Below are 23,830 nucleotides of genomic sequence, written 5' to 3'. Positions count from 1 at the left end.
TATGCCAGGAAGAACTCATGCATGTCTTCCACTGCTATCTATTTCTTGTATTTACTACATTTAGAAGACATGTTTCTGCAATGATAAAAAATAGAAATATGAAATTATCAAGTCAGTGTCTTGATTAATCATTAAATAATTTACTAAATAACATTTGCTATAAACAGAATGAGCGAACTAAAGACAGCATGTGTGAACACTTGAAGTCAACATGCATCAACAATAGCATGTTTGTATTATGTGGTTTTAAAAGACTAAATATCTGCCAAATTATAAGTATAAAGTATGTCACATGTTCATGAATCAATGTTAGTCCAAATAAATGTATCACCTGTTTATGAAATCAATGTTGGACCAAACAAATCCAAAATCTGGAATGAAAGGCTTGAGTTTCACAAAGACTTAGATTATTGGTTGGGGGGGGGGGGGGGGGGGGCTTTATTCCATAAGAGGTTGTGCATGGAAGTGACACTTAAAAAATTTAAACACCTTGCAGTGGCAAGGGGAGGTAATGGACGACAACTACTGTCTTTTGTCAGACAGAAAAGGTGAACTTTTGCCTTGGAGTAGGGCTGGATTTGGGAGGTCGCTGGTTTATATTCCTAATACTGAGGTGCTCGGGGAATGTATTCGGAGGAGAAACCTCTCAAACTTACTCTGTTGTGTGTATTACTCTTGATTTCGGATGTTTGTGTCGTGACTGTACAACCTAGCACCAATCTCATTATATCTAGGAATCAATTGTGTCATAATCCTATCTACGTGGGCATACAACTTTTGGCTTTCATACCCAAAACATTAGCCTGAGAGGACTAGTTTTGTGAAGCAGTGATTGTACTCCTAAGGTTAGGAAAATTCTGCCAAAATAATGCATCATGGTTAAGTAAAGAGAGATTCATTATAATCTAAAAAATACTGTCACATATAAGCAGAGCTCACCCTTTTCAAGTTATGGGTGCAAATCTTAAATATCAAACTCACCTGCCAAGGTCATCAAAAATTTCTGGGAGAAGGAAGTTAAGCAAGGACCAAAGCTCTGCGAGGTTGTTCTGAAGAGGTGTTCCCGTTAATAATAAGCGGTGGGTATTACGGTACATTCTCAATTCTCTGCAATTAAAATCAATGTAGATTAAATAAAAATAAATTATGTCATGCCTTATCATAGGAATATCCTATCCACTAACAAAGGAGATGAAAAAACTGAAGTAGGAAGTTGGCAACAACATCTTATTCACATGACCAGATATAAAACATGAGTTCCTCAAAGAAAATTATGCTCTACTGGCCAAACAGAATTTCCAGGGATCAAAGGATTGAAAGCTTCTATGATATTCTATAGCAATAACAAGATTTTCAATATGGCTATATTTGGTACAAGATTAGCACCAAATTTCATTTAGGATCAACCAGACATCATAGCAAGTCTTTTGGTGACAACCCTAAGTTGATGTGACCATTTATTCAGGATGAGTAGTGACAATAACTGTTTCAAGTTGGTCATTTAACTAATAACATTAGATGCAAGATTGGCACCATTTTCATTTAGGAGCAACTACATATGATTAAAGCATACATGCCAACCACTTGCGACGAAAAAGTGTAATCCAACTGGACAAAAAGAGTAATGCAAGCAGAAAAAGAGTAATCCACATATAACATGATCAAAATTCAATAAGCATATGTACAAAATGATTTATTTATCCCTCTGGACTTTTAACATCAATTACTGCTTCAAGTTTTCGACTCTCATATTGCATTTCAAAACCCTTCATACCAGCTGAGACTATAAATGTTTTGCACACCAGTAGAGCATTAAATGCTGGTTTATTACAGAGCCTGGATCTAAATTCAGTTTAACTTTTGTTAACAATGCTGAACAATCTCTCACAGTCAGCATTAGAATGGTAAATAACCAACAGTCCTTTCATACCCTGACAAAGAAGAGGAAATCTATATCTTTCAGTTATTGGGTCTTTTAGCTGGCAAATAAGATGAAAAAAATCAACTGTCCCATGAAGGACATTGTCAGGTAGAGTGCCAACTTGATACTTCAGGAGTTCTCCTTAATATTTATCAGCAGCCTTTCCTGCAGCATGGTGCATCATATGACAGAGACAACTTGATATGAACAATGATGGAGGCATTTTTCAAAATATAGAATGCAACTCCTTTATGAATTCCAGTCATCACTGATGCAGCATCAGCTGAAAACCCCATACAGTTCTGCCAACTTATATTTATTCAAAGCATTATCAAGCAAATAAAAAATTGTTTTCTCCAGTGGAATCTACTGTTAATTCTGGTAATGAAAGAAGAGCACTCTGACTTTGCCCTTTTCGTTGTCAAAGTCTCTTACTCAGACTGGGTACAACTTTTTGTCATAATCACTACTCCTGTCTGCTGCAATACTAAACAGCCCAATTGTCATGGTTTCTGAAATGTTCAGTGAATTATCTTCTGCTCAACACCTAACAATATTAGATGATTTTGTTCCTGCACATGCATATTTTCTGCATCTTTGGAATCAGGAAACATCCATTTGAACAAAGGACCAATGTAGTCTTCTACTGCTAGGGGTAGTCCAAGTTCTTTTAAGAACTTGGTACATAACATATCTGCACTTATAAAATTTTTGTGCACAATATAGTTCGGCTGTAAACAAAAATGAAGCTACCTTAGTGCTGGAGTTAGTAAAATGAGCTAAATCAAGGTTTCTCTGTTTTACCACCATGGCCAATATTAAAATCCTTTCCACACAGCCTGCAAGGGGCGTGAAACTACCCTAGAATGGAACGCTGTAATATGTATTTCATGTATTCATCTCTGAAGTGATTTTTCATCTTTTCTACTCCATCTGTGGGATTATTTGAAAAACATTTTATGCTCTTAACACACGCATTGACTAGAATAAATCCGACTTGACTTTTAGCGCCAAATACATACAGACTGGTTCTGTACCAGTCATCAATTTGAACAAAGATTCTGCGAGCAAAGATTATAAGTTAGAAAAACAGTCTGTTCTCTCTTAGCTAAACCATACGACTGCTATAAATAGAAACTGAGGTCAAACGTTTGAAAGTATAACCAGCCTACTTCTTGGAAATATGGGCAAATGCTATAAATAGAACATACTAGTGTTAGAAAAATGCATGTACGTCTACAGACAAGCGTACTCTTATATCATAATTCACAGAAGTTGTCTCTTCTAGAATACGGTCTGTGGGATTAATGGGATGTTAATAAAAATGAGAAAACAAATCATTAATTTATTTTGGAGGGGGATATACCAAAAACGCGTAATCTGAATACATTTGCGCATAAGGCATAATTTAGTAGGAAAAAGCATAATGACCAAATGCATAATGGTTGGCATGTACGTTAAAAGCCTTCTGGTACAAACCTCATGCTACAATAACCATACATTCAGTTAAGATTTTCAAGATGGCCACCTTATGACAATATGACTTTCTGTTCAGGAAGACCAGCAAACAAGATTTTCAAGATGGCAGGAATGTTGAGATCAAATTGTCTCCATTTTCAATGAGGACCAACCAGACTTGCCAACCCTAACAAGGGGATTGTTTTTCTTCTTCTCTAAGTTGGACCAGTTTTCAGTAAAGTGTAACAAATTATATACTGCTACTGTAAAGTTGACGATAAACATTATGTTCAACTGAAAAGTTAGTAAAGTATGTGTAAACTTTATTTACCATTAGTACAGTTGTAAACTCTAGTTCCAAACCCTATAAAGCTCAATGGCTTCTTGCTAGCTCTCAACTTCACATAATTCTTGATGATGGCAATCATATCTCCTGCCATGAGACATAATCAAATTGGGATGTGAAGCCCAATGGACATAATTATGTCCCTTCCAGCTTTTATTCACAAAAATCTGATTATTTTTTATTCTTCTGTGTTGAATATTAACACTTTCCTAGAAGCTGATTTTCCCTTTTGTCTTAAACATGCATCATTTTCTAGACACCATATAAAAAAAATTCTATAATCAACAGTTTGATCATGCAGATGCTTCACATGAACAAAAGGTGCAGTTTAAATCATCTGGGGTGCTGCTGTAAAGTTAGTCTGGTTCCCCCGACTAATTTCACTAATTCTAAGATGAAATCTGGGTCCAATTAAAACATGGATTATCTGGATTTTTTGGCAACGATCATTTTTCTGTAGTTTTTGCTACTATGCCATAAACCCATATTTTTAGGGTAATTTTCATAAGACTAACGGCAAAATCGTAAGAGTTGGCAGGTCTGGCTATATCTCGACGTAATTCTTGGAATTTGTTTTCCATTTCACATGGCGACAGCAATCATATCTCCCAGATGACACTCAAATCGACATGTTCAATGAAACATTGCTTGCTGAATGCCATTTAAACAAAAAATTCTATAATAAAGTTTGATCATACAGACACTTTGCATGAAAAAATATGTGCCATTCAAAGTGTCCAAGTCACCACTGTAACGTATGGCCCATTCCATGACTAACTCCACTAAATAAAATATAAAACCCTAAACCAAATCAAACACGGATGAGCCAATTATCAAGATTTTACAGCAACAATCATATTTCCATAGTTTTTGCTTTTGTTCCGTCAGTATTTTAAGAATCATTGTTATAAGACTTGCAGCAAAATCATAAGGGTTGGCAGGTCTGCCATCAAGGATTCTTCTGGTCAAAACTCTTGGTTGAAAGGACTTCCTGTTTAGAATGAAGCACAAGATTTTCATAATGGATGTCAGATCTGCCGAGTTTTCATTTTGAACTAGTTATAATATTTTTGGGTGAAATCCCCATGTCCATGAATATCCACTGGGGAGAAGTAGATATAACAAGACTGTCAAGCTGGCCATCATCAAAACCGTAATGGAGAAAAAATGTCACAACCCCAACAAATGAAATTTCATATAAGAATTTTATCTCTACCATATTAGTAAAATGCATTTATTTTCAAGTTTCAAAGTTTTTAATGGATAAAGATAATTATCAATTTCATGGGTGCCAATAATTATAAATTTCACGGTAGTAATAAGTGTAAACTTCACGAGTACTGATAATAATTTCACAAGTACCGGAAATTCTCCACTCAGTGATACTGATAGCTGTCAGTTTCATGCATACAGATAATTGTTAATTTCATGTTAGCTAAAAACCATGAATCAAAATACCTCAAAGACAACCATAGTTCAGTATAAACAACAGAATCCTTTACCACTCCATGAAATTATGTCATAACAAAAATGTAATTAGGGCTGTTCCAGTAACACTAGTAACTGAAAGAGGAAGGTTAATTTCCAAAAGAAACTGAATTAACCGAATTCCAATCGAATTACATCAAGGTTCTCTCTGGTATTTATATACGTCCTAAGTTCAGGCTAAGTTGTGTATGATGATGATGCAAGCTGATGTTTATTAGCTTTTTTGTGCTCTTTATTTCATGGGCACCTCCAAGCCCAATAGCGAAATCACATTACACAATTTGCAAAACGTAGAGTTTTCTCCTTTACTAGATGGTTTCACAAATCTAAACAAGATGGCACAATTGTCCTTCCAGTTCTGTTTTCTTGTCTTTCCTGGAAAAAATTCTGAATGTTCTGCTTTCCTATTCAACATGATCAGAAGTTGAATATTACGAAGATGAGATACAATGACAGCGGTAACTGTTTGCAAAATCCAATATGGCAGATAAAGATAGGCATTGTAGCCTTGATTTCGAATGAACCAATCATACTGTAGAACTGTATTGCTGTATACATGCGATACATTTATATCAGAATGGAACTGAGTGCCCATTTTAAACTGAAAATTGCAAGGTCCAAAATACGGGACAAATACGGAAAAGCGGGACAGTTGGCAGCTATGGTAACATTCTACACTTTCAATCCAGTTGTCACATGTTCTATATCCCACTTCTAATCTTTCATGTGAGACTTATACCTATGGCCTAAGGGGCTTTCATGGCCGAGTGGTACAATATGCTTGTCTTGTGATTACTTGCCTCCAATGTGTAAATGAGAATGTTGACAGTTACTTGTGGAAGGTCAGTGGTTCTACATAAGCAGTGTTTGGTGTCTCAAAAGGACTTGGATTTTCTTCAGCATTAAAACTGGCTACCATATATAGATTCTTTCATCTGAAAATGGTGTAAAGGCCATAATCATCTACCGAAACCCCGAGATCTCATGTGTAAATAACTTCGGCTGCTGGAGATAAACATCAAATCAACAGAGGCTTCATATGCCCAAGTGTACTAAAGTGCTTGCTTTTGCACATCTCACGGAGCAAGTTTTTGTCATAGATCAACCAATTTGGGTTGGTGATCTTTCAGGGTTCTTCCTCCACCTAATATATTGTTACCCCCCCCCAAAAAAAACCCAAACCAAACTAAATCAACAAAAACTAATCAACTGTGGCAACAACAGCAAAGGTACTAGTCCATCATTTTTGCCACAGCTGTACAGAGTTTATAAATTTTGACTCTAGCATAAAAATGGATAACCAGAAAATTACAGTATTCACTACATTTGAAAATATATAATTGCAACAGTTACATGATCCATGCTGCCATTTCTTGTAATAGTGGAGAATGCATGATTCCATCATTTAGTTTGTAGTAGCACCATATGGTGGAAAATCAAGGTAGCTGTTTGAAAAATGTAAGAATGAATTGCAAAACCCCAGCAATTTCAACCCTTCCAAATAAATGTAAACATGAAGTACAAAACAAAACATAAACCCTATTAAGATTATATTAAAATTCTGTAAAATTTATATAAAATAAGAGAAATAAATGGAGTGCTCCCTGTTTTTGGAAAGTCTGCCCAAATACATCTTGAGAAAAGAGTAACAAGTCTTGTTTTCAATGAAATGGATCCTATCTACAGTTTTAAAATGTCTAACCTGATCAGTCTGCAGTTTGTGTTCTTCAATCTGTGACCCTCATCCACAATCAGGTAACGCCAATCGTAGTTTTGGAGCACTTTCCGGTCTCGCATGGTTATCTCATAAGATGTGATGACAACAGGATGCACAGCAATACTTTTCTTTACAGGAACTCTCTTGCTAATTTTGCGCCTGATCCGGTCCCGCTCTTCTTTGCTACCATGGTATAAAATATATGGCACCTGAAAAATAGCAATCTAAACTCAATTTTAATTTGTTGAGGAGCACAGTGATGCAAAAAGATGTCAAACTAAAAGGAGGGGTGGCTGATATCTATGTGCTAGTCATTATCTACATTTTTCTCCATGTTGCTTTGTGTTTTAGTACAGCTACACATGAAGGCAATTGAATTTAAGTACTTTACATAGGGACACTAAGGTAAATGACAAAAATTATTTGACAATTAATTTATGGAAAGACAAAATATTCCAACTTCATAAAACTTTCACAAATGCTACATGCTTTTACCCTGTGACTGACCCGCTGATTTGTAATCCACATGGATCCTTCATGCCTGTGGGTTATCTGATTTTGAACCTAATGCCAATCAGTTGATGCACGATACAAGTTTGTTTTATCTCCAAAACTGAAGCAATTTATTGTGACCTTGACCTTAGAGATATTTAATTTTAGATAGTAAACTTTTCTTTGCAATATTTTATATCAACAATACCTACTGACAGATCCACAAACTTTAATTATGTAAAATCCAATTGTTGCTATCAATGCCATTTTTCTGCACATGACAGGCTATACATTGTGGCCACTGTATTTGGCAAAGAACCCAGGAAAACCTCTGGGAAGAACCACCAACCCACAGGAAGCTACTGGCATGCTTTCTCACATAACCACATTGGTAGAAACCAAGACTTGAACCCACACAGACAGAAGTTGAAATGCCAGTGATCCGTAAAAGAATAAGCCTTATACAACTGGAACACAGGAAAATCCAATTCAAATTTACAAGAAAATTCTGTTAAGACCAAGCTTCATGTCTATATCATAAGAGGCATTAAAGGAAAAGTGCAGAAAAAGTGTAAAATTTGTTCAATGATCTTGACTTAGAGAAAACCAAACTGACAGCAATACGTAAGATGCTGTCAAAGAGTGAAACTTTAGTGCCCCATGCTTCATCACTGAACTTCAAACAGATTTTAAGAAATAAAGGCATCCATGACGTACATATACACCATTATTCTTTAAAAATGGACCCAAACGTGGTACACAAGATGACTCAGAATGACAATGCACAGAAGGTTTCATCCATTAACCCCCAAAAAGTTCCAAAGTTATAGAGTGGAATAGAAAGTGGGAATGCATAAAATAACTTGTGACCTTGAAGACAGGACCCACAATGGGGTTCATAACACACTCTAATGATCAGGTTTAAACATACTAAGCTCTACCCCTTAATCTCAAATGGTTTAAATGTTTAGAAAGAAATGAAATCCCCCACCTCATTGTAGCATATCAATGCCATACAAGTATACAAAGTTTCTGATCTTGAAGATTTCTCAATATGGTATGCAACACACCTTAAAATCATGTACAAGTATATTAAGTTACAGAGTATAAACTGAAATATGGTGGAAAGACAGAACTAAAGATACTGTCCCCAGATTTGTGTGAGAAGAGTTGTGACAACAATGACCTTGTGATCATCATTTGCCTTGTCATCCTTCAAACATTTATGTCCTGACTTTGGGATCATCCAAAGCAGGCAAGATAAATACATATTGTTTCTTTATTTGCAGTCTTGACTCTGAATACATCAGATTTCCCATCTAACTTATAATAATCCTAATGGAGCCACTTTCTATCTACATGACACAGGAAGTCCCCTGGTACTAAATTCAGCATATCTTTCTGTCTTACAGAGAATCTGATCCAGGAATTTTTGATGGAATAGGGGTAAATGTATCATACAGCCAGAAAATGTGTTCAACCGTGCATTATCATAAAGTTCAAACATTATGTAATGTTAAAACTTTTAATATTTAAATATAAATAAACTATGAAACTATTCAAGTCATATTTCTTCCAAATGTCAAAGACATAACCTGGATTCAAGCTCATCTATGGCAACGATGAAGAATTAAGGAGAATTTGTGTGCTTTTATCAGCAATACTGACCACAAAAAAAAAAAAGATGACACGTTTTAATGCACCATTATATTCATTATCAAATGTCCCCATTTAATTTATAATTTCATGCTTTCCAACTACAAACCAGTTTATTGTTGGAGAAATATTTTAATATAAAAGAAGGAATAAATGAACACTTTTCATTTACATATTTTCAAAATGGATAAAATTGGAAAACACAGATCCATTTAAGGCCACCCTCACTTAAGGTTTACTGATAAAGTATTTTCATTTGTTACTGTATGTAAATGTAAGATAACACACAAGTAAGATGCAATCTTCATTCATTACAATCTCATCACATTTGAGAAAATAACATGGACAACAGCAATCATGAGTAGAACTAGTACAACTACTGCAATGAAATTAAAAATAACCGATTGTACCGACCTAAAAACTGTACACCAGGACACACACACACACTCCCAGCATCTTACTCATTAGTAACTAAGTACATTTGCACTAAACATCAGCATGATGACGATTCACCGTCTGATCCACTGATTTGGGGGAAATTCCAACAACTGAATCAGAATCATCTCTCTCCCATCTTCAAGGCCAAGCTAACATGGGTCAAGCTGTTTGCTGGGTAATTTCGTGTTTTAAGATGTGATGTCCAATTTTCACTATCAAGAATATGCTTAGCTAAAAACATAATGTGTCACATTTTGTGCTGGAAGTCGAAATGACAAAAATATTTAACACACAGTGTTAGAGGATTTCATTAATATAGACTGATTACATAATCATGTGAATGCAGCATCAAAGGTCACACTCAAAGTTCTGTCAAGCTAAGTACAATATATACAGATGTGCCAATGGGCAATTATCCTCGGGTATCTTAATTCAATACCCCAGAAGAGGTAAGAACAGGTGTCATTTGAGTAATACAGCTGCGAATTAGGTGAGAAGATTCTAGACATAATTATTCAAAGTTTATCAGGAATGGGAAATATTAAAGCATATTGCCATTGTTGCATAGTGCAGAGTTGCATCTAGGATTTGATAAATGTGGGTACTTGCCCCCACAGAATCTCAAAATATGGGGGGAGCCAACATAGCCATAAGGGGGGGGGGGGGGGGCCTTCCAGAATGGTGCAAAAAAAAAACTCAATGTATTCAAAAAGAGCAATAGCAAGTATAGTTAAGTGCATTAAATGCATCTCATCTCTTCTTTATATTATAGTATAACACTTAAAATTGAAATCAAAGTCTTATGTTTTCTAATAACATTCTATCTACACACAAACCATTAAAGAATCAAACCACAGACTGAAAATAGTGTCACTCCTCTGGCCAATCTCACATGCTCAATTCTGATTGGTTACTAAGAAAGATCAGAAGAGCACATATTTTCCTTTCATGGATGACAAAAATAATTTTTAAGGAAAAATCAAAGCTCAAAATGAATTAGGGAGAGTACATGCAATTTCTATAATAGTTAACTTTTTATTGGAACATATACATCTGCATCCAGACAGACTGTAATTGTGGCTGCATTATTCTGCAAATATGATCACTATGTCCTTAATAGCCTCCTGTCCTTCCTCATCCTCCACTCTAAGTATGCCGTTAAAAGCTGAAGTCTCTCGGAGGAGGTTCTTCAATTGAAATCATCACGAGTCTGTTGAGAACCCTTTCTTCTAGCTGACTTCTTCCTGCAGTTTTGGTTATATTTTGATTGCTGAATCCTCTCTCACAGTCAACAGTTTGGTGTGGCATAACCATGGCCACTGATGCTAACTGAAGATTTGGAAATCTGCATGATGTTGATGTACAATCTGCCAGAGTCCCACCATACCAGCCTCTGTAGCAAACATGCTCTTCTGACCTGTGTTATTAACCAATCAGAATTGAGCACATGACACAGAAATATGTGACGTACTTAGAACTATACAACATATTTGCTGAGAGTGACAACCAGGAATTAAAAAAATAATAAAATAATGCATTCTTATAATGCATTCTTAATTTTAAAAATGCACACAATTCTTTTTTGCATGATTTTTGCCATATAAGATTAATCTTAAATGGGGGGGGGGGGGATTTGCATGATCGCATGTCCTAGATGCAACCCTGATAGTGTTCATCAGGTTCTAAAATGCCACGGGCTGCAATTATAGCATTATCAGAGCTGCTACAGAAAATAAAATGGGGGCAACACTGTAACTAGATGCATAGGAAGAAAAGAACTTTTAAGCAACATGCAGCAAAAGGTTAGTCATACCTTAGGAGCAAATCTGGTGAACTCAGCACACCAATTTGGTATTGTAGAAAGTGGAGCCACAATTAAGAAAGGTCCTACTACACCCATTGCAACCAAATGTGCTATGTGAGCAATACACTGGATGGTTTTACCAAGTCCCATCTCATCAGCTAAAATTCCATTTACACCATTCTCGAACAAAGTCTGAAATAAAATTAACTTTGTTACAATAAATAAAAAGCATTAAAAAAAATACACAAAACAAATAAATACTTAAATTTATTGCACACTACTACTAAGGCAAAAAAATTTGGAAAACAAAACATTATACATATTTAAAAGGTTTCTTAATAAATTTTTTAAACCATGAGGGAAAAAAGTGCTGGAGTCAGCAGTGAGAAACAGGGACTGTTAGTTGACCAGAACACATATTTTTCTGTTTGGCCTAAGATGTTTCACATCTCCCAAGTTTGCCCCCAATATGTGATTTAGTGGACTTTAAGTGAAGTTTGTTCCAAGTATGTTACGTTTATACATACTGTAGTTTTAAGTGAAGTTACATATTTAACTACTGATAAAATAAATTCCGAAACTCAAATTTTCAAGCAATTTTCTGAGCAAAACCAAAATAGGATGATCGGTTTTGTTGGGAAGGTGAGAGGGATTTGAAGTACCCATGTTTGGAAAAGTATTTTCAGAAAAAAAATTCTAAACTACAAAATTTCTTCTCCATCAAAGACATTACATGATCACATCTGGAGAATAAATGAGAGGAAATGTCTGATCACCCAACCTCTATCCAAGTCACCGTGTGTCTCCTACACCGTGTATCTCCAGATGAAGGCAGCAAAACCAAAGATTATGTGATTATACTCATGCTGTGGAAATCTCTGAGGTATCCTTTACAAGGCAATGTCATATAAATAAAAAAGAAAACAGGATTAGTGTTCCAAATATCTTACTATACTTTGTCTCGAACTGAGACATTACATTCAACGTCAAAGGTTAGTGTAATGGAAATCGCTTGTATTTATAAGCCATATGTTCAGGAGTAATATATCTGACCTTGTTGAGTTCAGAGTCAAATGTGGCCAGCACTTGTGAGGTCACATGTCTTTCCTGCCCTAACTGGTTGGAAGAGCATACCTGCCAACCCTAACAAGAGTCCTCGAGGGAGATACTGAAAAATTTTCAGGGAGATTTCAATTAATGCAGGGAGGATTTCATCAAGGGAGAAACACATTGAACAAGTTTACAAAAAAAGAATGGTTTTCAAACAAACAAACAAATTCAGTTCTATAATGGTTTATTTTTAGATAATAAATAACAATATATAAATAACAGACTGGACAAAACTTAACAGTAAAGAACATCAATTAACACTACTCCTGGAGAGACATGGTTGTTACTCTTTTGCATCATTTAGGCATAACTCTGTCAAACTGTCTCTCTCAGCAAACAATACCTTCCTATTTTTCCTCACAAAACTAAATATTCTTTCACTGGATGCATTGCTGTAAGGGATGGCAAGGACATGGCTCATCACTTTGGCAAGAAGACCAAATTTTGAATGACCCATGCTATCTCGGATCTCACCAGTCTTCACCCAAGTTTGGTCCAAGAAAGCTGCTGAATTAGGCTCCAGCATTCCAGGGTGTTTCCCTTTGTGCAGATGTTAAGAGCCTGTGAAATAAGGCAGATGAAATTCAAATTACTGACTAAGAAACAAAAAAATAACAAAATTGCATTCTATCACAAAAATGAATTGCATTTAATGCGTCTTACTTTTTATTAGAACTTCAGGCACAATTAAGTATTTGTTTCTCTTCCCAATTTTACTATATATCGTAGGCATGTAGACGTAGTTCTTAGGAAAGAGCTGATAAATCTGAATTGTTAAAGTACATTTTCGGATTTACGGCTAAATAATAATAATAATAATGAAGTCCTAGTATTTTTATTATAAGCAGACATATTGATTCAATTGTTGTTTACTCAGCTGTACCCAATTTAACCAATGTATCAGTGTATTCTAATTTTGCTAAAAGATAATCACAATTTGGATGCCGGCACTCAAAATTACAATTTGCAGCATACAATTAAGGACATAAAAATAAACAGTAAGATTAAAAACTTACTTTTGTGACTGAAGATGTCAACGACAATCATTGTGCCTGACAATGGCAACAGTGAAACATGAATTGCACATCTTGCAAAAATGCTGTTATGTTTATCACTTCCACAAGCAAAGGCATGGAAATTCCGGACTATAAGAAGCTTGGAAAGAAGTTCAACCACTAAATTCTGTCATTGTAAATATCAGCACAGCTAACTGATCAACACATTTTCCCACAATGCAGGTGACTGAAGCAGGACTGGCAAGTCTTTGAATTTTACCGCCCACCTAAATAAAAAAAATTGGTGTCCAAATACGCGCGATTGTAAGTGTTTCCGAGACCTCTGTCAGTTTTCACTAACATGAACCCTGCCAAAGATTCACTTCCTTGAATCAGTGTTTTGCTGCCTCTCATGCCAGATTTTTCTCTTCCATAATGCTGTATTAGGGTTTTAAGTCCAACATTCCCATAGTCTTCTTGTTCAGACATGGGTATCTTAAATAAATATAACCGGCATATTGTCCATCCAACACGTACATCGGACTCGCACTCAACATCAATTTTGGGCTCAAAATCACTCACAGGTATTTCCAGTGACATTTTCCCAATGTCCAACAGACCGATATACATGAAATTCATTGTCATCATAGCTATCACCAGCCAGTATTTGCCGACAGAAAACGTCATCTGAAGACAAATCGTGCTGTGATTCAACCATTTTGGTTTCCTGTGTGGCCCTTACTGGAAACACGCATTTGTAAAACTTCCACGAAGAAAGTAAGGCTGAAACTCCATAAAATTCTTGTTCCAGGGCCAATGAACCAATCAAATTTAGTTTAACAGCCTTTCATGTCGAACCGAAGTATCCAGATATCTGGATGTCGCATCAAGCGCTGCGGCAGAGCGAATTACGTCGCGAAATTCACTTTTAAAGTTAAAAGTTTAATACATATTGCCTACTGCGCAAAGCATATTTTTTATATCCGCGATGTTGACGTAATTTGCTGAATGCATATCACTGCTTTAAAAGTAGGCGAATTCGTACAAATTACGTGTACTCGCATGTACTGGCATCATTTTCTGACAATGTTTTATTCGGGTTAGACCGCAAGGAGGGGGTTAGATGTGATTTTAAATATATATTCGTGGTTTTTTTTCAAACTTTCTGACAACCCCACCTGCGATTTCTCATTCTGAACCCACAACAGAAGTGATTTTCCGAACCAACCTTTCACTGTCAGAATCAAAATAGTTCGAAACACAACCTCCTACAGTTTTTCTGAAGTGCTGTCCCCGGAGGGGATATATGTTTACTGGAACAGCCCTGATATACTTCCTAACCCTAAAAATAAATTGCCTTCATTGCAATCGTCAGCCAGTATTTGCCGAACAAAACCTTCATCTAAAAATGAATGTGGAATCATTAATATTTGGTCTTCAATATTATGATCATGCATTTACAAAACTTCCTTGACACATGGTTACAAAAGGAATTGGCCAGGCAACAAACAACTACAACAGAATGCTTGTTATGGGGACAAATGTGCCAATCAAATTTAGTTTAACAAAACCATAAATGCCAAGCCAAAGAAAAAGAAAAGATGCAAAAAGGTTATGAAAAAATACATATTTGCGACAAGTGCTACAAAATTTCTACCAGCTTGATTTGTGTCCTACGAGCACTTTAAGGATGAATGGCTTAATAAAATTATATACTACACAGAGTGCATTTTCATATTCGCAACTTTAAACTGATTTGCAGGAATTCTCACACATCACAAATTTCCAAGTGCACCAATTCGTTTCCTTTTTCTGATCGGACAGGTTTCAAAGTTTAAAAGACCCATCAGCTCCAAAAAAATTTCATTCAAACCATGAAGCCAGTCTCACTTAATATCTGGTGCCATTTTCTTTCAAAGTATGAACTTCTATGCTAACTAACTTGATTATCAATATAATGAATCTGCATAGCAAAGTTTCACATTTAAGCAGCCTGTGTGTTTTCTTGAAAATCAGTCATATACATACAGTTGCTGTTGCTATAAATAGAAAATAAGGATGTAGATCTATGATGGCCAAATTAGCTCTTATGCTATTCTTATGCAGCAGTCTTTCTGTTTAGAATATTCTCCAATTTTTATGACGAGTTAACTTACTGTTGTTGTTGTTATAGGGTTTAACTCTATTTTTCAAAGATAGGCTATACATGGCTACCGGTATAACTGGTGGAGGAAGAACCCTGGAAAACCCTGGGAAGAACCACCAACCCACAAGAAGCTGCTGACAGACCTTCTCGTGTACCCATGTTAGTCGGGCCCGAGACTCAAACCTATGCAGACAGAGGCGAGATGGCAGTGATCCAGAACCATGAGTGCTTTAGACCACTCGTAGCCCCAATGAGTGGAATTTAAGAGATGACAGAATAAATGACAAACATTTTATTGCCTTCTTTTTTTTTTTTTAAAGTACCAGATACACACAAGCGTACAATATAATTTGTTTTTTAAAAAAAGGTATAATGATTATGCCAAAAGCATAATAGTTGGCATGTATGTATAATGCTCCTCAGCCTACTGCAATTCTTTATTACATTTTCATGGCCTATTCCTATTCTATACATTTTCTGGGTCTATTGCTATTCCATTCTTCTCAGGGCCAATTCTAATTCTATATATATTCAGTACCAATTGCCATTCTATACTGCTTCTCAGGGCCTATCACTGTTCTATTCTACATTTTCAGAACTTGTTGCTTTTCCATTCTTCTTTTCACCATAAACAAGAAACAATGACTATAATGTGGACATGCATATATAAAAAAAAGCTACCAACCTTTAGCCAACGAAACCCTTCAATTTGATAGTTGCGAAGTTTCCCTCCAGTAAGCAGAGATGGGGTGGCAAGGGACCTTTCAATTTCCAACTCTTGTTCTAATGCAATCCCCTGAAACAAAAGTAGTGATGATCATAGATTATTTCTAATACAATCCCCTTGAAACAAAGGTAGCGATGGTCATAGATTATTTCTAATGAAGACCTGCCAACCCTGACGAGCCCGTCTCAGTAAGGCAGTTGATTTTTTCCGTAAGATTGACCAGTTTTCAGTAAGGTGTAACAAAATATCAATAACTGCTATTGTGAAGCTGGAAAATATACAGTAATACCTCGAACATTCACGAGGTTAGGTTCCAGAACCAGTTGCGGATCAGGAGGAATTGCGAATGTTTGGTACGAGTCACTAAAAATGCTAATAAATGCTTATTTCTAGGGTTTAAACCCTAAATATGACCCAAATCATGCTCCAAAAGCACTTTAATTGCATTTAAAAGTTAGCTTAATACATTACCCTTAAAAAGAGAAATAAATGGTTGACGTAAAAATAGAGTACAGTATCGCCTAATGGGCATTTGCCACACTAGCGCATTTACAGTACGGTACATGTATACTAATATTACCCCTATACTAATTCATTGGCTGCCGTTTTCTTTTGCACTCACAGTAAGGTAAAACCAAGTAACGAATGGGACTGTAAACTTAATGACTGACGTTTTCTTTGTCATTGTCAGGAAGGTAAACTAGGTAAACTTCATATGTCACAGAAGTCATATAACAAAGGTACAATTCAATAAAATGAAGAAAACATGTACGTAGAGGGTACCAATGAAAATTTCGCGAATCCAGAAACGTGAATGCACGAGGTATTACTGTAACTGAAATGTTTGTAAAGTATGCATACTTTATTTACCACCAGTACAATTGCCCAAACTCTAGTTCCAAGCCCTATGCAGCGCAATGGCTTGAAGCTATCTCTCAACTTTATATAATTCTTGGAAATTCTTTTCCATTTCACATGATGAAGGTAATCATATTTCCCGCCATGAGACATACTCAAATTTGCATGTGATGTCCAATGAGTGTAATTGTGTCTTTTCCAGCTTTTTATTCACAAAAATCTAAATAATCCTTTTTATTCTTCTGTGTTGATTATAAACACTTTTCTAGAAGCTTATTTTCCCATTCGTCTTAATGCATCGCTTTCTGGACGCCATTTAAAAAAAAATTCTATATTCAAGTTTGATCATGCAGATGCTTTGCATGAACAAATAGGTGCAGTTTCAAGCGTATGGGGTGCTGCTGTAAAGTTAGTCTGGTTCCCTGACTAAATTCACTATATCTAAGATGAAACCCGGATTGAAATAGAACATGGATGAACCAATTATCCGGAGTTTTCGGCAACAATCATTTTCCATAGTTTTTGCTAGTATTTTAAGGATAATTTTCGTAAGTCATACGGCAAAATATTAAGAGTTGGCAGGTCTGCTAATGCAATCCGTTGAAACGAAGGTAGTGATGGTTATAGATTATTTCTAATGCAATCCCCTGAAACAAAGGTAGTGATGGTCATAGATTATTTCTAATGCAATCCCCTGAAACAAAGGTAGTGATGGTCAAAGATTGTTTCTAATGCAATCCCCTGAAACAAAGGTAGTGATGGTCATAAATTATTTTTTAATACAATCCCATGAAAAAGAATGTAATGATGGTCATAGGTTGTCATCTATGCAGAGTAATATGCTGCAGTATCTATTTCAAATAATAAACATTTCTCTTCTTTTTCATAAGGCTCTCTTCCAAACGGCAAATTATTCTGAATGGCAAATCAATTTTTCCAAATCCCCATAAAAAGTTTCATTTTCCTGATATGTTTTCATTTTAAAAATAAAAAAAATGAGAAAAATATTGGATTCCATGACTGTTGAAAAAGTCTCCGTGACACGATTACACCAAAAATGTGTTCATGGTACATGGTACAAAATTGCCCATCAACAATGACCTAAGCACAGATTTAATTGGATAGAAAAACAGATGGATACTTGATTGTACAATCTACCAAGACACATACTGCATCGATTTCTTTATGCTCCTCCTCTTCTCTGACTGGGCAGCCATCATTAGATTTTGCCTTTTCCACTATAGATGATTCTTTAATAGCTGAGTTGTTCAAATTAAGATCAGCTTCTGGGTTGTCAGGTGGATGTTCGCTTCCAGATTCTTGACTACCTTCTTCTGTTTTACTTTTCACAGATCTGGGCTAAAAATAAAATAATGATATATTTCTATACCAATAACAATAAATTCTAAATCTTTCCAAAAAATGTATTCAGGATTCCCTCAAAGGGATAGACACTTTACTTGCCAAAAATGATTTACATGAATTCATGACTAGATTGTCCTTTTATTCTTTTACAACTTGTACTCTTTTATTCGAGACACTCCAAAATGCCAAAGTTGGACCCATTACCCTTTTTTTTTTTTTGACATCTTCAAAATAAAATGTTCACGAGATACATGAGAAATGCAGTCCAAACCTTTCTGTCATCACCACGGATTTGAAACCATTTTCATAGATAGAAGAACAGTTAACTTAGACAATGTACAGATGTACCCACATGCCAAGTTTGGTTTAATCTGTAATTATCATATTTTTGGAAGAAGGAAAAAACTGCTAAGCTCTTGAAATGGCATTATTCAGATACACACACACTATGTTTGATAAATATCCACTCATACTCTATTCTTTTATCTTGGTCATAAACCAACAGAGCATAAATCCCGATAACATCGCAAATGAAAGGCATTTTCTATGACCTTCATAATGAGGGGATTGATCTACGTAAAGAAATACTGGTGGGGGAGGACAAAAGGTGCTCACCTGCTCAAGTGGTCAATCCTTCAGTGAGATACTGACAGCAGGGTTGCATCTAAGATTTATTAAATGTGGGTACTTGTCCCCACTGAATCTGAAAGGGGGGGGGTCACCAACGTACCCATAAGGCCTTCCAGAATGGCATTAAAAAAAACCACTTTGTATTCAAAAAGAGCAATACCAAGTATAATAAGTGCATTAAATGCATATCATGTCTTCTGTATATTATAGTATAACACTTAAAACTGAAATCAAAGTCTTATGTTTTTAATAACATTCTATCTACACACTAACCATTAAAGAATCAAACCATAGACTGCAAATAGTGTCACTCCTCTGGCCAATGTTAAAAGAGTTTCATGTACTTCCTGCATGTCACATGCTCAATTCTGATTGGTTACAAATCCATACCAAGAAAGATCAGAAGAGCACATATTTTCCTTTCAAGGATGACAAAAAATAATTTTTGAGGAAAAATCAAAACCTCAAAATGAATTAGGTAGAGTACATGTAGTTTCTATAACAGTTAACTTGTACTGGAAGATATATACATCTGCATCCAGACAGACTGTAATTGTAGCTGCATTATTCTGCAAATATGGTCACTATGTCCTTAACAGTCTCCTGTCCTTCCTCATCCTCCACTCTACTAATGCCTTGTTAAAAGCTGAAGTCTCTCAGAGGAAGTTCTTCAGTTGAAATCATTTGAGTCTGTTGAGAACCCTTTCTTCTAGCTGACTTCTTCCTGCAGTTTTGGTTATATTTTGATTGCTGAATCCTCTCTAACCGTCAACAGTTTGGTGTGGCATAACCATGACCACTGATGCTAACTGAACATTTGGAAATCTGCATGATGTTGATGTACAATCTGCCAGAGTCTGCCCATTTTGTCTCTAGGGTACATTTCTCTTTTAATGATAGTCTTAAGAAGAGACCATTGTCAAAACATGGTTTGGGACACACATAAATGACCAGTTTCTTGGCATTTGAAATATCTGTATTCTCATCAAATAAGATGCTAATGAATGGACTACATTGTACTTTCTGCATGAACTCAAATTCTATCATTGTTGCTATGCAATCCTGGAAAAAAATAAAGCTCAATGATAAATCAAAGTAAAGAAGTATTTTATTATCATTATTGTCATTATTTTATTATTATTAAAGTATTTGAGAAACGTAAAACAAATATTTTTTTTATTATTAAATTATGTAAAATGACCAAAATCAGATGCAAATTGTGCAAGAACCTTAACCTATGACCATGGAGTGTCTATGGATGTTGCCTGTGATAATTCGGTTGTTTTAAAAAATCCCATCAAGGTGTTTAAATGCTAAAATAATATGGCACTATAGTCTCTCTCTCTCTCTCTCAATTATAGTAATGAAGGAAGTGATTATGCCTGTCTATATGATGATTTCAAAAACAAAAAATGGTATTATATACATCTATGATGGGTCCCTATCAGTTGTGATATAAGCAGATCAGGGTTGTCATTTGCTGCAATGAGCAAATAATAATAACTTATCTACTAAAGCATTTAAAAAGTTTCAAGTGGTGGGATTTGTCTGACTACTGTACTGTATCACGATGTCAACAGCAACTTCTTACATGCTCAGGAAATTATTCAAACATCAGCGACTGTATCATTTCAAACACATGAAAACTCGTTACAGTGATACTGAAATGTGACCGGTCTAGACAGGAAAGAATTTCATGACAAAAGAAACAGGTACCAATAATCCAGATTGATTAACACATTAACCCCTAGTGACGACTTAATGGGGCATGAGGTAGTAGCCTACTGCTGAGCTCTGTAGTGTCATGGTCATGCATGATACACTAAAGTGGGTGGTATTATAGAAAGGCAGACAGATGTAGCTCTACAATGATACCAAATAATCTGGAATAACTAGTTGCACTACAAAATACAGATTAAAAAATCTAATTTTTTGGATCCGACTTTTTTTAACCCAAAATTCACCCTTGGTTGGAATCCAATTTTGTGTCCGGATTTAAGACTTTTTGGTCTCAGATCTAAGGCAAACCGGTATGAACTGCAAACAGACAGATGAGCCTTTGCAAAAAGTAGGATAAGATGGGCATTTGGAATAAACAGTGGTCTCCATACAAAAATAATGGCTCCATTTAGCAAACAAAAAAACCCCACTTTTACCCTTCTGTTCATGCACGAGTCAAATAGCCAATGAAAAACAATGTTTCTAACACAACTAGGCAGTATGTTATTGAAAGATCACTGGGGATTTGGTGTTTTCGGATCTATTCAGAAACAGCTTTCAAAATGTGTTTCCTACTTGATTTTCAGGCAAAAATGACAAAAAGCTCCAGGGGTTAACGTGTTAAAAAAGAAAAGCTTTATCCACCATTAAACATTGACAGGAAGTTTATGATGGCTAGCTACCAAATGCAATTTCATTGGCCAATCATGATGCTAGGTGCTACTTTTTAGTAACACAGGGATTCCTCAAGATATGCACCGATTGGAACCTGATCGTTTTTGTTGCTTGTTTGTAAACACCATTTTTCCATCTAAATTTCAATAGAAAAAATGTAAATAAAATAAAGGAACTTACATGAGATTCCTCAACAGAAGCTCATGAAGAATATATTGCATTTCCTCAAACTCATGTTGCCAACACCAACACCCAGAAAGTCAACAAAATCTAACAGTGAGCCATGTTTTAGAGAAGCAACATTCTCCTTCGCCAAGTAATAGGCAACTGACATAGCATGAATAATTGATTCAAATTTCTTGCTGATAGCTGCCATGCATGTAGTTTTAAGATTTTCACTTAGTTTCAAATCCTGAATCGCCTGTTTGTGAGCTGATAATTCAACATGTCTGTCGATGGTTGATGTCCTGAAATTAGCATTTCCAAGTATGAAAGAACTATTTTGCCAGTTTTTTTTACACCATCTGCAAAGCATCTAAATTTTTTCACTCATTTCCAGGCATGGTCGATTTTGTTTCTTGCCTGAATTGGAAGAGTACTTTTTTCCTTAGCGTTGGATGGACCCTTAGTTTCATCACCAGCATCTTTAAGCACATCATCACTAGCATCGTCCAATATGGGATTAGCCTGAGGAAGCGTCTGTTCACTATCATTGTGCCTATTGACAGAAACTTCTGCAACCTGACCGTTATTAGAAGTGTTACTGCTAAAAAAATGAAAAAGTGTTAGAGCTTTAGCCATTTAACACGCTGTCCTGCCAAGACAGCCTCTGTATCAAACGTGCTCTTCTGACCTTTGTTTTTAACCAACGAGAATTGAGCACATGACACACAGAAATAAGCCACATACTCAGAACTATACAACATATTAGCCGAGAGTGACAACTGGGGATTTTACTGCAAAAATATATTAAAATAATGTATTCTTAACAAAAAATGTGCACAATTCTTAGTTTTGGCATGATTTTGCCCACACAAGATTAAAAATCTTATGGAAAATTTTAAATTGATGGTGGGGTTTGGGTTTGCACGATCATGCATCCTAGATACAACCCTGCTACAGTAAGTGATGTCCTTCCGTTTGTGGAGAATGAAACTCGTATCTTCTTAAACTATGAATACTGGATTGGCAGACAAATTTTGGCAATGACCAAAATAATAAGGTGATCTATGGGGGCAAGTGAATTGGACATGCAGGTCAAGAAAGGATCATGGCTGCATCGTGAAGAGCCAAGTAGTGAAAAGATGCCTGGCTACAATTTGACACTCCACGCAGATGGTCGACACCATTAAGCAAGGTACAATCTAGATGGAGAAAAACTTGAAACAAGGCTTTTTTTATGCTATGCCCAGATGAATGAACATCTAGGAAAGAATGAGACAAGATATGTCCTTGTTGATCCAAGGCAAAGCCAAAAGCAAAAGAAGGGATTCTGTCTAGATTCAAAAAGATGCTCACAGTGTGCTTTTGACCACACTCTCTTCCCAAATGGTCTTATAAACTTTTCTCAGGTGCCCAAAAGTTTTGGGTTAGCTTTTATCTGAAAAGGCCAGAGTAAGACCCCAACTGAGCCATGTTGTGAAGGAACTCTGCTTCTTTTTTCATGCAAAAAGTATTTATTTCCATTGAGAGCCATGGGTCTTGCCCACTGCATGAAATCTTGGGGTCTCCTCTGCCTGGGTATCAAAAATGGGCAGTACTAGCATTGTATCATTTTTTAAAAAGGTCACAGAGAAGAGAAAATGGATGAAAGCCAAATGTTTCTCACCCCATATTCTATCATGATATATTTGGCACATGCGAGTTTCGACTCCTTTGTGACATAATTTGGAAAATGGACGTTGTGACCTCCCTTGGCATTGTGATGGTCTTTAGTCATTGCAAACATCAATAAAAAGCATCTCATTTCGTGAGCTAGAGATTAACAGATACAGCTTGTACAAACAATGAGATAATTGTTACAATACTGCAGACTAGTTCTTGTATGCCTTTACAAGATTTCTCATCCAATGCATAGAGGAAGGTTTCAAGAGCTTGCGTCAACAACAAAAAATGTATAACAGGTTAATTGCTGTGAACAGAAAAGGCTTGACTAGATTTTCACCTGGCCATCATTGCTCCCATGCTGTATGCTAGATTGGCACCATTTTCATTTAGAATCAACCAGACACAATACGGAGTCTTTCTGTGAAAACCTTCATGTCAATATGACCCTCTGTACAGGA

At 35.9% G+C, this 23,830-nt stretch overlaps 1 protein-coding gene across 1 annotated transcript in view; it reads right to left on the bottom strand.

Annotated features, from left to right (window-relative positions):
- The window catches only part of LOC149776306 (lymphoid-specific helicase-like), a 92,219-nt gene that overhangs the window by 33,916 nt on the left and 34,473 nt on the right, over positions 1 to 23,830 (bottom strand). The window contains exons 9-13 of the mRNA XM_089942780.1: positions 18,327 to 18,515; positions 16,257 to 16,367; positions 11,330 to 11,512; positions 6,916 to 7,139; positions 982 to 1,107 (exon numbers count right to left, since the gene is read on the bottom strand). Coding sequence (XP_089798906.1) covers positions 982 to 1,107; positions 6,916 to 7,139; positions 11,330 to 11,512; positions 16,257 to 16,367; positions 18,327 to 18,515 — 833 coding nt within the window. The remainder of the gene's footprint in view (positions 1 to 981; positions 1,108 to 6,915; positions 7,140 to 11,329; positions 11,513 to 16,256; positions 16,368 to 18,326; positions 18,516 to 23,830) is intronic.

This window comes from Sinohyriopsis cumingii, chromosome 18 (assembly GCF_028554795.1).
Source record: "Sinohyriopsis cumingii isolate HCF-2022 chromosome 18, ASM2855479v2, whole genome shotgun sequence".
Lineage (NCBI taxonomy): Eukaryota > Metazoa > Mollusca > Bivalvia > Unionida > Unionidae > Sinohyriopsis > Sinohyriopsis cumingii.
The sequence above is the reverse complement of the archived record's forward strand: the minus strand, read 5'-3'. Positions and strand labels throughout refer to the sequence as shown.